The sequence below is a fragment of the Drosophila sulfurigaster genome, chromosome 2R (genome assembly GCF_023558435.1).
Source record: "Drosophila sulfurigaster albostrigata strain 15112-1811.04 chromosome 2R, ASM2355843v2, whole genome shotgun sequence".
Classification (NCBI taxonomy): domain Eukaryota; kingdom Metazoa; phylum Arthropoda; class Insecta; order Diptera; family Drosophilidae; genus Drosophila; species Drosophila sulfurigaster.
The window spans coordinates 16,664,590-16,677,575 of NC_084882.1; the positions used below are offsets into that span (position 1 = coordinate 16,664,590).

General features: G+C 41.1%; 3 protein-coding genes across 3 annotated transcripts in view; all 3 read left to right on the forward strand.

Annotated features, from left to right (window-relative positions):
* Positions 1 to 1,683: 1,683 nt before the first annotated feature.
* On the forward strand, positions 1,684 to 2,386 carry LOC133838858 (uncharacterized). The gene is made up of 2 exons (XM_062270087.1): positions 1,684 to 1,784; positions 1,843 to 2,386. Exons 1-2 carry the CDS (start codon positions 1,760 to 1,762, stop codon positions 2,184 to 2,186), a joined length of 369 nt encoding a protein of 122 aa, XP_062126071.1. The 5' UTR covers positions 1,684 to 1,759; the 3' UTR covers positions 2,187 to 2,386.
* Positions 2,387 to 3,796: 1,410 nt separating this feature from the next.
* Positions 3,797 to 12,986, forward strand: part of LOC133839641 (protein timeless homolog) — a 63,361-nt gene continuing 54,171 nt past the window's right edge. The window contains 5 exon segments of the mRNA XM_062271271.1: positions 3,797 to 4,027; positions 4,088 to 4,411; positions 8,046 to 8,303; positions 9,023 to 9,342; positions 11,039 to 11,224. Coding sequence (XP_062127255.1) covers positions 3,926 to 4,027; positions 4,088 to 4,411; positions 8,046 to 8,303; positions 9,023 to 9,342; positions 11,039 to 11,224 — 1,190 coding nt within the window. The 5' untranslated portion in view covers positions 3,797 to 3,925.
* Positions 4,442 to 5,197, forward strand: LOC133839640 (uncharacterized). The gene has a single exon (XM_062271270.1). It carries the CDS (start codon positions 4,518 to 4,520, stop codon positions 5,118 to 5,120), a length of 603 nt encoding a protein of 200 aa, XP_062127254.1. The 5' UTR covers positions 4,442 to 4,517; the 3' UTR covers positions 5,121 to 5,197.

The window sequence follows — 12,986 nt, forward strand, 5'->3', positions numbered from 1 at the left end:
CTTGTCGTTTGCAATTTCTCTTTGATTTGTTTCAGAAGAAGGGCGCAGCTAGGCGAAGTCGAACTCGATGCTGGGCAAAGAAAGCGATTGGGGGGTAAAAAGGCAACATGTAGTGTAGCGTGTGGGGTTGAGTTTTTGCTTGAATTGCTTTCTTGTTAGCACTGACCCTGTTGCTTGCCTTTGATTTCGCTTTCATCTCTTTCTCGAAATACCCTATAATCAATAGATATATTTAGAAATACACTAAAGTTTCTATAACAAAAGAAATGAAAATAAAATTCTAAGAATAAGATTTTGAAGTTCTCTCTTAGTTTATAGAGTATCTTAAAGTCTTTCTGTTTAAAGCGTTACGCCTCAGCATACCGTGTAATTGTTCTTGTTTCTCACAATTTGTACAAATTGATTTACAACGATTCATTTTGCGAGCAGCTGCTTCGAGACCCACATAACACACTAGAGCTGACCCATCGCATAGTCTCAGGTGTGAGTTTTATTTGTTCTAAAATTGTTTTGTGCCTTTGCTTGTTTTTTTTTTAAGGTCTTCGGGCCGCACAAAGTCAAGCTCTATGCATTGTGCGGTCTGCCCCTTTTTGGCTTCCGTTTGTTTTCTCCGTCGCTTCCATTTTCGCTTGCATGCGGGCCAAAAACAAAGCGAAAAAAGAAGAAAAAAAAAGAAAAACAGAAGTGCGAGGCTTTCACTTTTCTCTTGGCATCGCAAAATCTGGCACAGACGTTGTAACTAGTCGCGACCACTGTGCAATTAAGCCACGCAATCAGAATGCAAGATGAAGGCTCCCAACAAACAATGGAGAGCGGCCGCCGCCATGTTGACAAAATGGCGGCCGCAAGCTGAAAAGCCAACAAATGCGTTTCTACGCCGTTGCATGACAGCAGCTGACAGACGTCAGTTGTTCTCTTCTTCTCGTTGTTGTCGTTGTTGCTGTTGTTGTTGCTGGCGGATTACGCTTTTAGGTGCTGTTGCCTTTGCAGTTGCGCCATTTTGTTTACCAAACAGCTGTGCTTTGGAACGCTTTCATTGCCTTTCGCCTTTGCTTTTCACCTAAAAAATGTATTTGACGCATTCAGGGCCAGCGGTTAACCGGGTTAACTGCTTGACAAACAGCGAAAAAATCCGACAAAAAAATAGGAATATGTAAACATTTGGCCATAATTTGGTGTTACAGAATTTTTGGTTTGACTCGCATTTATTTGACAGAATTAAATATGTAATTTTTTATTATGACACAAAGTGGCTAATAAAAATCAAGTATACGTATGGGTTAATATTCGAGAACTAAAAGAGTTTATTGTAATAATAAAATTAATAAAGAATAAATTATACTAATAAGAATAATATTAAAATTCAATGTGACTATTGAAACAGAATAAAATCGGATTTTCTGAAAAATTAAATATAAACATTGCCCATATAAGCTCAACGAGGTTGAGCAAAGTCATACTTATTACTTTAAGGTTTAGAATCTAAACTTTATATAATTGAAAATAATAAGAGTGAATTATGAATATCTAAACATCTGATAATTTGATGTTGCAGTATTTTTAGCATATCTCGCATTTATGACACATTAAATATGTGGAAATTGCCTTCAGCTTTTTAGCAAGACGACAAATATCGAGTATATGCCAAACTAATTGCCTTAAGGTAAGGTTAAATAATTGACATTAAGAGAGCGAAACACGTGATTAGTTCTAGTTAAAACGCAATTGTATTTGCAATCAGTTTTGTGTCAGCAGCAGCATGAAGAGGCTGACAATATTGTTAGGTAAGCGAATTAGCTTTTTTTTGCTGTATGCATTTAAGCCAATTATTTGCTGTTGCAGCATTTGTGCTTTGCGCAGCCAAAGGGATTAAAAACTCCCAGCAGTCAATTGATGATTTAAATTATGCAATTGAAATCACAACTCGCTCTACGCAATACTCACGACTGCCTGGACCTGTGAAGCTTGGCCGCACAGTGGGACGAACACGACAAACGCTGATTCACCCGAGAAGCTTACCCGAGCCCGAGTCGAGTGGTAATAAAACGGAAATGTATTGCTGCTTTTGGCTGTATCCAGATCATCCAGCATTACCCGACGAGTGGGAGCATCGAGATGAATATCCATTCGATTTCCACTTGAATGGCAAATTCTTGAAGAACGAACGCAACCATAAGGATGAGTAAACTAATTGGCAGTGGAAACCCTATAAAATGGTGACTGTCTTAATTGAGCCTAGGGCACGTAGTTTTGCTTACACATAAAATTATAATTAACTTTGTCTGACCAAAAGACTTTGGCCGAAAGTTGTCTTAAAGTTGTGCAGCAAAATACACTGGACGATGTTTTGCGCCTAAAATCCTGACAGCAAGCGCATAATGGATTTGACACATTATAATCAGGTTTGCATAGCGCCAAGCTGCTCGACAGGCGGTCCTTTTTGGGCCCAATCCACAGGAGGGCTGACGACAGGACATTGCGTGTTGGGCGCTGGGTGTTGGGCGATGATGATGTTGATGGGTGATGGTTTATGGGTGGTGCTGGTCGAAACTGATGGTTTGATATGAGAGATGGATAGATGGAGAGATGATAGCTGAAAGCCGAAGGCGCTTTGCAAAGAGATGCAGACATCAAAACTTGGACTTAGACTTGGTCTTGGCTTCGCTTTGGCTTACTTACTTGGTCACTAAGCGTACAAGTTGCTCAGCGTTTTGTTGATGTTGTCCTTGTTATTCGTCCGGAGTTCATCAAAACTGTGCTGAAGATGCTGATAAGCAGCAGAAGCTGAAGCTGAAGCAGAAGCAGCAGTAGCAGCGCCAGCAATGGAAGCGGAATGAGACTCATGTCTGAGCATTTACTTAGTTAATTAAATTCAACTTCTTTAGGGAATGACAGAAGCTAGAGAGAAAGAGAGACTCTCTTCTATGCTGCAGGGCTTGTCGGGCACGTTGCACGTGTGGTCCTTGATGAAACTGGAGCTGGAGCTGGAGTTGGAAACTAAATCCAGCAACTTGTGAATTGAAGTGTCTGCTGGGCAGGTTTTTGCGACCAAACGTTTGCACAACGTTCTCTAGTATTTGCTCATATACATATAGAAGATAAATATGCAAGCACAAAACCTATTTGCTTTTAATCTTGCATTTTTCTCTGGCTTTAAATCGAAGTCTGATGATTAGTTGACGCTGCATTGCAATATCTACTTACACATTGCATAACTCAGTTGGTAATAGCCAAGCTTTAGTAATTTGAAGCTTCAATGCCTTGCAAAGATTTAAATTTCCCATTTGTTTGGCACCTATTTGCAAATATTCAGCTCGCACTTCATATGCAGAACCTGCAAATTGACATTCAATACGAACTCAAACTCCCAACAAGGGACCCTTGAGCAGTAGCACATCTCTGTGTGAGGGCGTGTGTGTGCGGCTTTGCTAGCAAATAATTTTAAATTGAATCGAATTCGAATGTGCAGAAGAGTCAATTGCCCTCAAATATTCTAAAGTGTTTCCACTCGTTTCTAAAAATGAAATTTTTCCTAAAACTTGCAGCACTCTAAATTCTGATGTTAGTAGAATACAAATACTAAATATTAAACATTAATATTCTATTACTGTTAAAACTATTTTACTGGGTTGTAATTTTTCAAATCAAGAAAGTCGTTTTAAATTACGCGCCATTTTAAATTAGTCGAGACACAAACCACTGAACGTGCGTAACGCAATTGCGAGCAACTATCGATATCAACAGCAGCGTCTATCGACAGCAGCAGCCGTCATCGATCGAACAGCTGTTTTGAGTTTTGTTTTGCGCGCGAATTCTGCCAATTGTGTGTTTGATGTGCTTAGTGAAATAAACAATTGCAATTTCGTTTGAATTTAAGTAATTAATTAGAATTGTGTAATTTCGTGATCTTCTCTGTTGGTGCAACATGTCTGTGCTGTTGGCAGACATCGATGCCACTTGCGCCGCACTTGGCGTCAGCGATGGAAGTCGTTACCAAGCAGAGCCCGATGCTGCCGAGGGATTGAAGGTGAGAGTGTAGACTGAAAAGCCAAAAAAATGTTTCTAATTGAAACCGTTTCATTTATAGCATCTCATTTGGATCCTGCGCCGTGATCTGGACAATCATGAGTATCGTCGACACTTAGGACGCGCCAAGGTGCTGCAAACCGATTTGGTTTACATGCTGCCCGACTATGTGCAACATGAGGAACTATCAGATTTACTTATTCGCCTGCTGGTCATATTGACGAATCCAACGCTGTTGCTGTATCGCGATGGACCGCCCAATGATAATCATGGTCGTAAGGTATTCATGGAGCTGATCGACATACTGCAGGGTTATAAAGCAGCCTTCACAAGGGATAAAATCTGGACAGCATTGTTTGAGAAACTAAAGCAGGCGCTGGAAATTGTAAGTACAAGCAAAGATGTTTAACTGAACAGTTGGGAAACAATTTTGTTAAGTCTTCTGGACTTTAATACATATATTATATACTTGTAAAAATTCATAATACGAAATGTACGCAAACCAATCCGACGACGATAGTCACGATGAGAACGAAGAGCAACAGCCGAGAATTTCAACGTTGGCTACGAATCGCCGTAGAACAATCGACATTCAAATTAATCCTGAGGTGTTGTCCACTCTCAATGTGTACACATGCGTGATCTGCATGAATATCGCTCGCGAGCCTTTGGTGGGCTTCTGTGGTCACATGTTCTGTGGCCTGTGCATCATGAATTGGATGGACACTAAGGGCAGCCGTTCAAAGTGCCCGTATTGCTTGTCATGCGTTAGCAAGCACACAATGATTGCCGTGAAGAGGGCGTCTATGCCTTGCTTCAGAAGTTGTCAGCCGATTGGTTCTCATCGTGGCAACTCCATGATTGCTAGCTTTATAGCTCCACCGGCGGATTCAATGTATCTGGGTGCAATTTGCAAGCGTCCGCCGCAGCTGATGCCGCGCCTGAAGCCGCTGGCGGCTGAACTGATGGTGGAGCATGCAAATGCTCCAACTGTGATGTACTTGCTGAATCCATCGCTGTGGCAACGTGCCATGGTCTTGGTCATCATCTTTTATTTGTATATGGTCAATTTGCACTCCTCCCACGCGACTTAGATGGCCGACCGGGGCAGACTTCCAAATATTTTTATATTTTCGACTTGCGGTTTAAATACACTAGAAAATGCAGTTAATTGGAGCTGTTTAATGCTCGGACTCAACTATAAGCCAAGGCAATTATCGGCCTGGCATTTGCACAACTATTTTTTTTTTGGCTTTTCTTGTTGTTGCTTTGTTTGTAATCTTTATAGCCCTTACACAAGTATTAATGTGGCAGCGGCCGCGTAAAACTTTTAATGGCTCTCGTGCCAGCTGCCAGCAGTCAAGTTTTTGGTAAACTGCTTTTCCACATTTCCCTTCGCCATCGCCTTTGTTTTGTCCCTTAGTTTTCGCATCAGCCTTGGTCCTTGCTGTTGCTCCATCGTTGGTTTTTTTTTTTTGCTGATTTTATTCGTATCTGTTTTTTGTGCGCTTCATAACTAATTTGAACTTCATTTACTATCTGCGTTTCATCTTTTGGCCGAGCAGCTTTCAAATTTTCTATTTTCCCTCCTTAATCTTTTGGTTAATCCGAGAAGAGCAAAATCACAAAAAAAAAGAAAAGGGGCGAGTTTCAAATTCCGCATCTGAAACTCTTTGATGTCGTTGCATTCTTTAGCGTCCGACAAACGTGTCGGAAATGCGAAATGCTAAAAATTTAATTTTGTAAAAATCACACGAAATCAAATCGACGCTAGAAACTTTTTAGCTTTCCAGCAGCCAGCAAGAAAAACCGCAACAAGTCGATTTAATAAACACCCGTCGAATGCGGGAGGATAACAACAACAACAACAACACCAGCACAAAAAAAAAAAGTAGAAAATATAGAAGAAATGGAAAGTGCCAGAAGGCACCTTGAAATCAAACACGTTGTTGCCCCCCACCAAGGAAATCTGTGGTTTTCCTAGGCGTCGTCAACATGCCCAGCAATGTCACATAGCAAAATCAAGTGGGAGTTTTCCGTATGGGGGAAGAGCGAGGATATGGTGTGGCCAAAAACCACAACAAAAATAGAGAAAGGCAGGAAAAATATGAAAGAAAACAGCAACAACGAGAATAATGCCGGGTACAATTTGTAACATTTTGTGTGGGTGACTGTCTGAGAATGAAATGTTTTCAATTGCTAAATTGTGACTGAAAGAAATGAATACCAAAATAAAAAACCAAGGAGAAGTTCTCCCATACTTGCCAGTGGCTGGGATTAAGGGAATGACGAAGTCTGTAGTCTTTTGCTTTTGGATATGCATAAGGAATAAGAAACGGAAAATCTTTCAACTTACTCGTCCCTTATAATTGACTCATTTTTTTGGCGTAGTACTTTTTCGAAAGCAATCGACAGATATTATGGCTTTGTTCATGCTATATTCTTTTACTCATACTATTACTGGAATTAGGGATTCCAAAGTTAGAAAATTCTGTTTATTTAACTCTTATTTTTTTCATTTCAATAATAATATAAAATAATTTAAATTGATAACAAAGCGAAAGTATAATTCTTTGGGGTTTCAAAATATGTAGAAATCGATATTTTAAGTTAATTAACATTTCATATTTTAAATATTTAATATAATATGAAAACAATAAATTAAAGCATAGATTTTTTACTCCATTATATAACCAATTTAACGTATCAAGCGTTTTCAATTGCTAGCTAGCACTTAATCAGAACACATAATGTTACGTATTCTTAGTTCAGTGTGTTTATCAACTTTCATTGGCAATTATTGGCATTCAATAGAGAAACTCTAGTTGCGTCGCAAATGATGTTGATACTATATAATCATAGCACACATACCAACATATACGCACACAGTCTCACTTACACTCACTCATTCACACACGCATACAGAGGCAAGAAAAAAGTTCTCTCGCAAAGCGAAATAAATTCATTTAAAGCCGATTGAATCGACATTCATAACACTCCGGGGAGCAATTCCAAAGGATTTTCATGGTGCTGCTGCTGCCAGCAAAGAGTCGCCAGAGGATTTCTTTAGATTTTCATTTTTTAGCTAACGCTTTTTTATACCCATTTTTTTTTTTTTTTTTTGGCTTAAATGCTAGCGAATTTCTATATGGATGCTGTCTCTTCAGTGCTGTTGTTGTTGTTGTTGTTGTTGATAATGAATGTGTGGGAGGATTGGAGCCATTGATGCTTCCCGGACCCGGCTTCCCGGTTTTGCCGTCTACCGTCTGTCGTCTGCCTTCTGCCGGCGGCTGTTGGTTGCTTACTCGCTTGCTTGCTGACTTTTTATGCTTTACTTCCTTATTTGCGTGGCTCCGACTTACACGCTTTGATGTATGCGCGGCGAGCAGCCAAGTGGACAGCCAGAGCGGGGTGGAGGAAAGCTTTTTGGGGGCCGCTCACCCACCCACATTGTTGTTGTTGCGTAGGGTAACCAAAAGCGGAAGTCATTATTAACTTTGCCTTTGAATGAGGAACGCTGGAACGGCTTTTTGGCTCGAGAGCTGGTTGAGGCGTGTGTTGTTGGAAGTGGAGGAAGGGGGGATGGTGTCCATGTCCACCAGAGGAGCCCGAGTCACAGCTGGCTTGTAGGCACAAAAGCCGCCTTAGTTGTATTTATTTGTAAGCCGACAGCAGTAACTGCTCCTCGTTCCCAGGGCCTCGCTCACTCTACGACTCCTCGTCGCCCAGCACCAGGACACACAAATTGATTTCATCTTGACTTTGTTGTGGTGGAATCGCTTGCTGCCAACTGCCAGCTGCTCATCTGCTTGCTTTCGGTCTTGGGCTTCCGTTTTACAGTCGAGCTACATAAATTTGCAATTTAATTTAATTTAATTTCATTTGATTATTTTAACTTGACTCGCGGGATTTGGCGCTAAGATTTTTACACTGGGATTTTGCCGCAAGACATTTTATTATTTTGACTTTTAATGTTGTCTCCTCCTTGCTCACCCATCTCCCTTTCATTATACTTTCAGGCTTTTGCCATACGCAGCGAGGAGCAGAATCTACTGATTGAACGTATTCTCGTCCTGGTGCGCAATGTTCTTCAAGTGCCTGCCAATCCGGAGGCCGAGTGTCGAGCTGACAACGATGCCAGTCTGCACGATCAGGTGATTTGGGCACTCCATCAAACTGGCATTCTCGATCTGGTCTTGTTCATTGTTTCCTCGCCGGATGAGGCACAATTTCATTTGCATGGACTGGAAATCATTTGTCTGCTATATCGTGAACAGGTAAAGGAATAAGTATAATTAATAATACAAGTATAAAAATAATAAATAATTTCACATACATTCACATCGGAACACAAAAATTCAGTTGATTTATGCTTTAACTTAAATGGATTGCATATTGAGGTTTTAGAATCTCTTATTTTATATAAAATAATTCTGTTGCGAACAGCTGTTAAATTGTGGAAATAACTTTCTCAACAAATATATTGCACAACGAATTTTATTTAATGAAAAGTTGCAGCTAAATGCACAACAACAATTGTTAAGCTGCTTTGAACAAAAATATTATACAAATGATTTGTTTTTAAAAAGCTTTATTTAAATGCACAACAGACGTTAAGTTGCATTATTTATTGGTACATTAAGAATATGTCACATTGTTGTGAAAAATATAGAGATATCAGACAGCATTTGTTATTTTTGCACACAGATTAAGTTTGCTTTAAAGTTTTGGCCACACCCACTTCTAAAAAACGCCTATTTACAAAGGGTTTATTATAATATACTAAATAAAGTCTTTGATATATTTTTGAATTTTTGACACATATTTTAATTTGGTGTATTTTAAGAATATTACCACACTCTTTTGATATTATTCAAAAAAGGTAGCGGGTATCTCAATTCGAACACACTCGATTTGTTTTTTATTCTAATTGCACACTGCAGATTATTATAATTTTCACCTTTAATTAATTACTCTTCTTTTTTTCTCTACACAGAATGCTGAATCCCTGGCGGATGCTTCACTGCAGCGCAGTCTGAGCGAGAAGCAACGTGATCAGCAGGAGCTGCTAGCAGCACGTCGTAGGGAGCACGCTCGTCGCCAGGCTCGTCCTCCCTCCGGTCGCCATTCTCGCTTTGGCGGCACCTACGTTATGCGAAATATGAAATCTGTGTCGGATCGAGACATCATCTGTCATCAGGCATTGCAGCGTGTGTCCGCTATGGACTTCGATCGGGAGAAGCAGGCACAGAAGCGTTCGCATCGTCACATCAAGGAGCAGGCACAGGTGACACGTCGTAGCGCATTTACCGTAAGGTAAGCCACACAATTACATGCTCGGCACATAAATACAGTAATAGCTTGAGCAGAGAAATAAAGCGCATTGGGATTGAGATTGCTTTGGTGCCTGTTGTATCCATTTGTCTAGAGAAACTTCCTGCACTTTGGCCACCGCCCGTCTATTGTGTGAGGCTGCTGCCATTAGCATCGGAATTGTTATGGTTCGGCTGCCAGGCCACATTCCGGTCATTGATTTTCGATTTTACGCTGCAGTCGAACGAGTCGAGCGAGCGTATAAAATAATATTCAATAATAAATGAAGGCATTTCCTTTTTTTACCCGTCTCAATCCATGCTCCCCCAAAACGATATTGCTCTGGCTTTCTTGGCTGAGTGGGCCAAGGCGATAACAGGCAAAAGGGGGCAAAGGAGAAACAAGGCGATGGGCGCCGGGCGCCTTGGCCAACGTCTTGCCGCCTGTGTTTCCTGTCGCGCAGTGCTCCGCAATGCTCCCTAATGGCCACCAGGTGCAGCTATTTTATGATTTTTCTGCTAACCAACAAACTACTTAAAGGATACGCGCCAACGTTTGCCAGGATGCTGTTCGAGCTGCTTGGGTTAGCAAAATGCATTTGCAGCAAACACACTTCATTCGCGGAGTTGTTTTCACACATTTCCCAGCTATCGCATTTTATTTGCAGACATTCAAAAGTAAACTTAAGAGAGAGCATTCGAGTGTCGACTTGTGGCAGCTTTCACAATTGCTAGTTGTTGTTGCGATTCGTAGTCCAGTGACCATAAACTCCCAAGTAAAGATAAAATTGCAGCAGTGGCAACGTAATCTTGGTGGCGCCACTAGCAACACCATTCGAGGCAAGCCTCTAGAGCTGGCGTTGCAAAAATGTGCAAGCATTTTGCCGATGTGCCGATGTGGGGCAACATTTTTGCTTGTTAGTCCAACTGACTTTTGGTCTGCTCTGCCCTGTTTGCTGGTTTATGGCCAAACCAAATCTGTTGGCAGCCATAAATTGCCGGCCTGTGGACTGTGATTAGACAAGTCGCTCGCCTAACGTCCTATCAATAGGCGGACAAAATGAAAAAAAAAAAAAAAAAAAAACGAAAAACCGAAAACGTAAACTGCAATCCGCAAAAGATGGCCAATATATTTGGGCCAAAAAATGCCAAACTAGTGGGAGCAGATAAACATGCATAGTGTCTCCTCTTCTCCTCTACATTCGAAACAGCAGCCAAAGTTCATCAATGTCACGTGTCGGCCCTCAACATGCTCGTACAACAATTTGTTGCCATTCAACAAGAATTGCACGATGCGAGTTGGCAATAAGTCGACAAGCGGCCTTCTTTTTCATTTTTTTTTTCTTTTTTGCCTCTTGTCTTGGGGCATAAATTAATCTATGTCGGCAGCGATGCGTTGGATTTGTATGGATTTGTTTGGGCTGTTGCAAAAAGATGCAGCAGAGATTGTTGCCAACAGACGAATGGATCGGAATCTGAAGAGCTACTCGCTGCATCTTTTCGAGCGCTTTACTCAAATAAATTGGCCTGTGCAAATTTATTGCATAAAACGCTGGCAAACGCTGTTGCAACGGCCTCATTTGTTATATATACTCTCAACCCCTACATATATACATACATATGTATGTGTGCGTGTAGGGGCTGGCTTTCAATCAATATTATTGTGGTATAACCATTTTTCATCCATGTCTCCATTGCAGATTGTGCCTGCGCGAATATTGCATTGAGGTGCTGCGCTCCGCTTACAACACGCTCGTGCGGCAGGTGCGGCGTGTGCTGGAACGCAACGCTGGCTCGTCGAGTCACGATGACTCCTATCTATTGTGGGCCATACGATTTTTCATGGAGTTCAATCGTTTGAGTGGTCTACAATTGCAGCTAGTCAGGTAAGTTGACGTTGCCAAGAGGCGTGTGGGGATATGCTATGCACTCTTATATATAGTGTCAGTGTGTGTGTCTGACTTGCATTTACCAATGTCAATTGCCATCGCTTTGCCTGCAAGTATCTAAGCTGAGCTGAACTGAGCTGAGCTCTGTGGTTGACTAAAGCGTTCAAATTAATTGCCAATGGTTTTGATAATGCCCATAACCCAAACTACTGACAAGGATAGCAATATCGAGAATGAGAGAGAGAGAGAGAGAGAGAGAGAGAGAGAGAGAGAGATCTGTGCTTGATACAAAATGACGTTGATGAACGAGCACACTCGTCTCGTCCCCATGGCTAATGAAAAGCCATAACCTGCTGGTCAACTTGGAGCTGATCCAACACGCTCAACGCTGGGTCAGCAAATATGCAAATCTTTTAGCACAGCTCCCACGGGCAGCTTTTAATCAAATTACTTTACTACAGTAGTTGCCTCACTATTCGCAATTTTTCTTTATTTATTTTGGTTCAACTCAATTTTGCAATTTGTAATCAAAAATGCTTGCGAACTTTTGGCCAAGTTTAAATCGAGTTGAACCGAACCGATAAGCAGAACATTGAAAACATTCTCTGATTCAAAGTGCTACCAAGAAATTCCAGAGATGAATCGCGAGCTAAACCACTGGCAAAAATGCTTAGACGGTTTCTATTTCAAAGTCGCATGACCTTTTTGTGTGTGTGTGTGTGTGTGTGTGTTTGTTGAGCGTCATAACAAAGAGAAAGGCAAAGAACTGAAAACTGTGTGTGCATTTTGTAAATAAACTGGGTGTCCTCTCAATTCCCATTTGCCTGAAATTGCTTGGCCACAATACAATTTGTGTATTCTTTTGCTTTTCTTTTTTTGCTGTGCTTTGTTTTGTCATCGAGATGAATGCGTGAGACTTCCACAAAATGAGAGTAATACATAATGAAAAGTTCTGTTCGACAATAACACGGTTTATTGACTCGTGACACGAAAGCCAAAAACAATCCGCATCCAAACTCTGATTTTGGAGACAGTGTCTTCAGTTTTATTGCATTAACGTTTCATTGGGGTGACATAACAAACACATGCACAGCACAAATCAAAGTCATGACGCCAATCGTTGACCTACGTCACTTGACAATTGCGTGGGTGTTTGGTTTCTTATTTTTTTTTTTTTTTGGACAACCACCACAACTTGAACCCCTTGTTTTCCTTCCCAATGACTAACGAATCTGGTGCAGTATTCCAAGTCCAGTTGTCAACTCGGCAATTTGAACATTTCGCTGGTCACTCGTCGAGCCCTTCCATTGTTGTGCTCTATTTTATTGTTATACAGCATGCTGTTAATAAAATTTTGCTGTCATCTAGCCGTTCTCTCTCTCAGTCTCTCCCTTTTCCGACATCCTTCACAACCGCATTTCCCCCTGCTTCTGAGCTCCAAACTTGCTCGCTTTTCGTTTTGCTGTGTGGTGGGAAATTTCTTTAAAATTGTTTTGGTTACTTTCAAATTAGTTTCTGAATGACAACAATGAAGCTTTGCAAAAATGTTGTCATTCCGTTGCTGCAAAGTTTTCACAGTCAGAACCCCCCCACACACACATACACACACACACACCCCGCAGTCCATTTCTTCAATTCCACTTTCTACTCAAACCGCCCAAAAAAAAAAGGAAGAAAGAAAAAGCACCCGCACTATTCAAAGTTTCTGGCTTGCAGCTACTGCCGTTGCCGTTGCCGCTGCTGCTGTTTTTCATTTTAG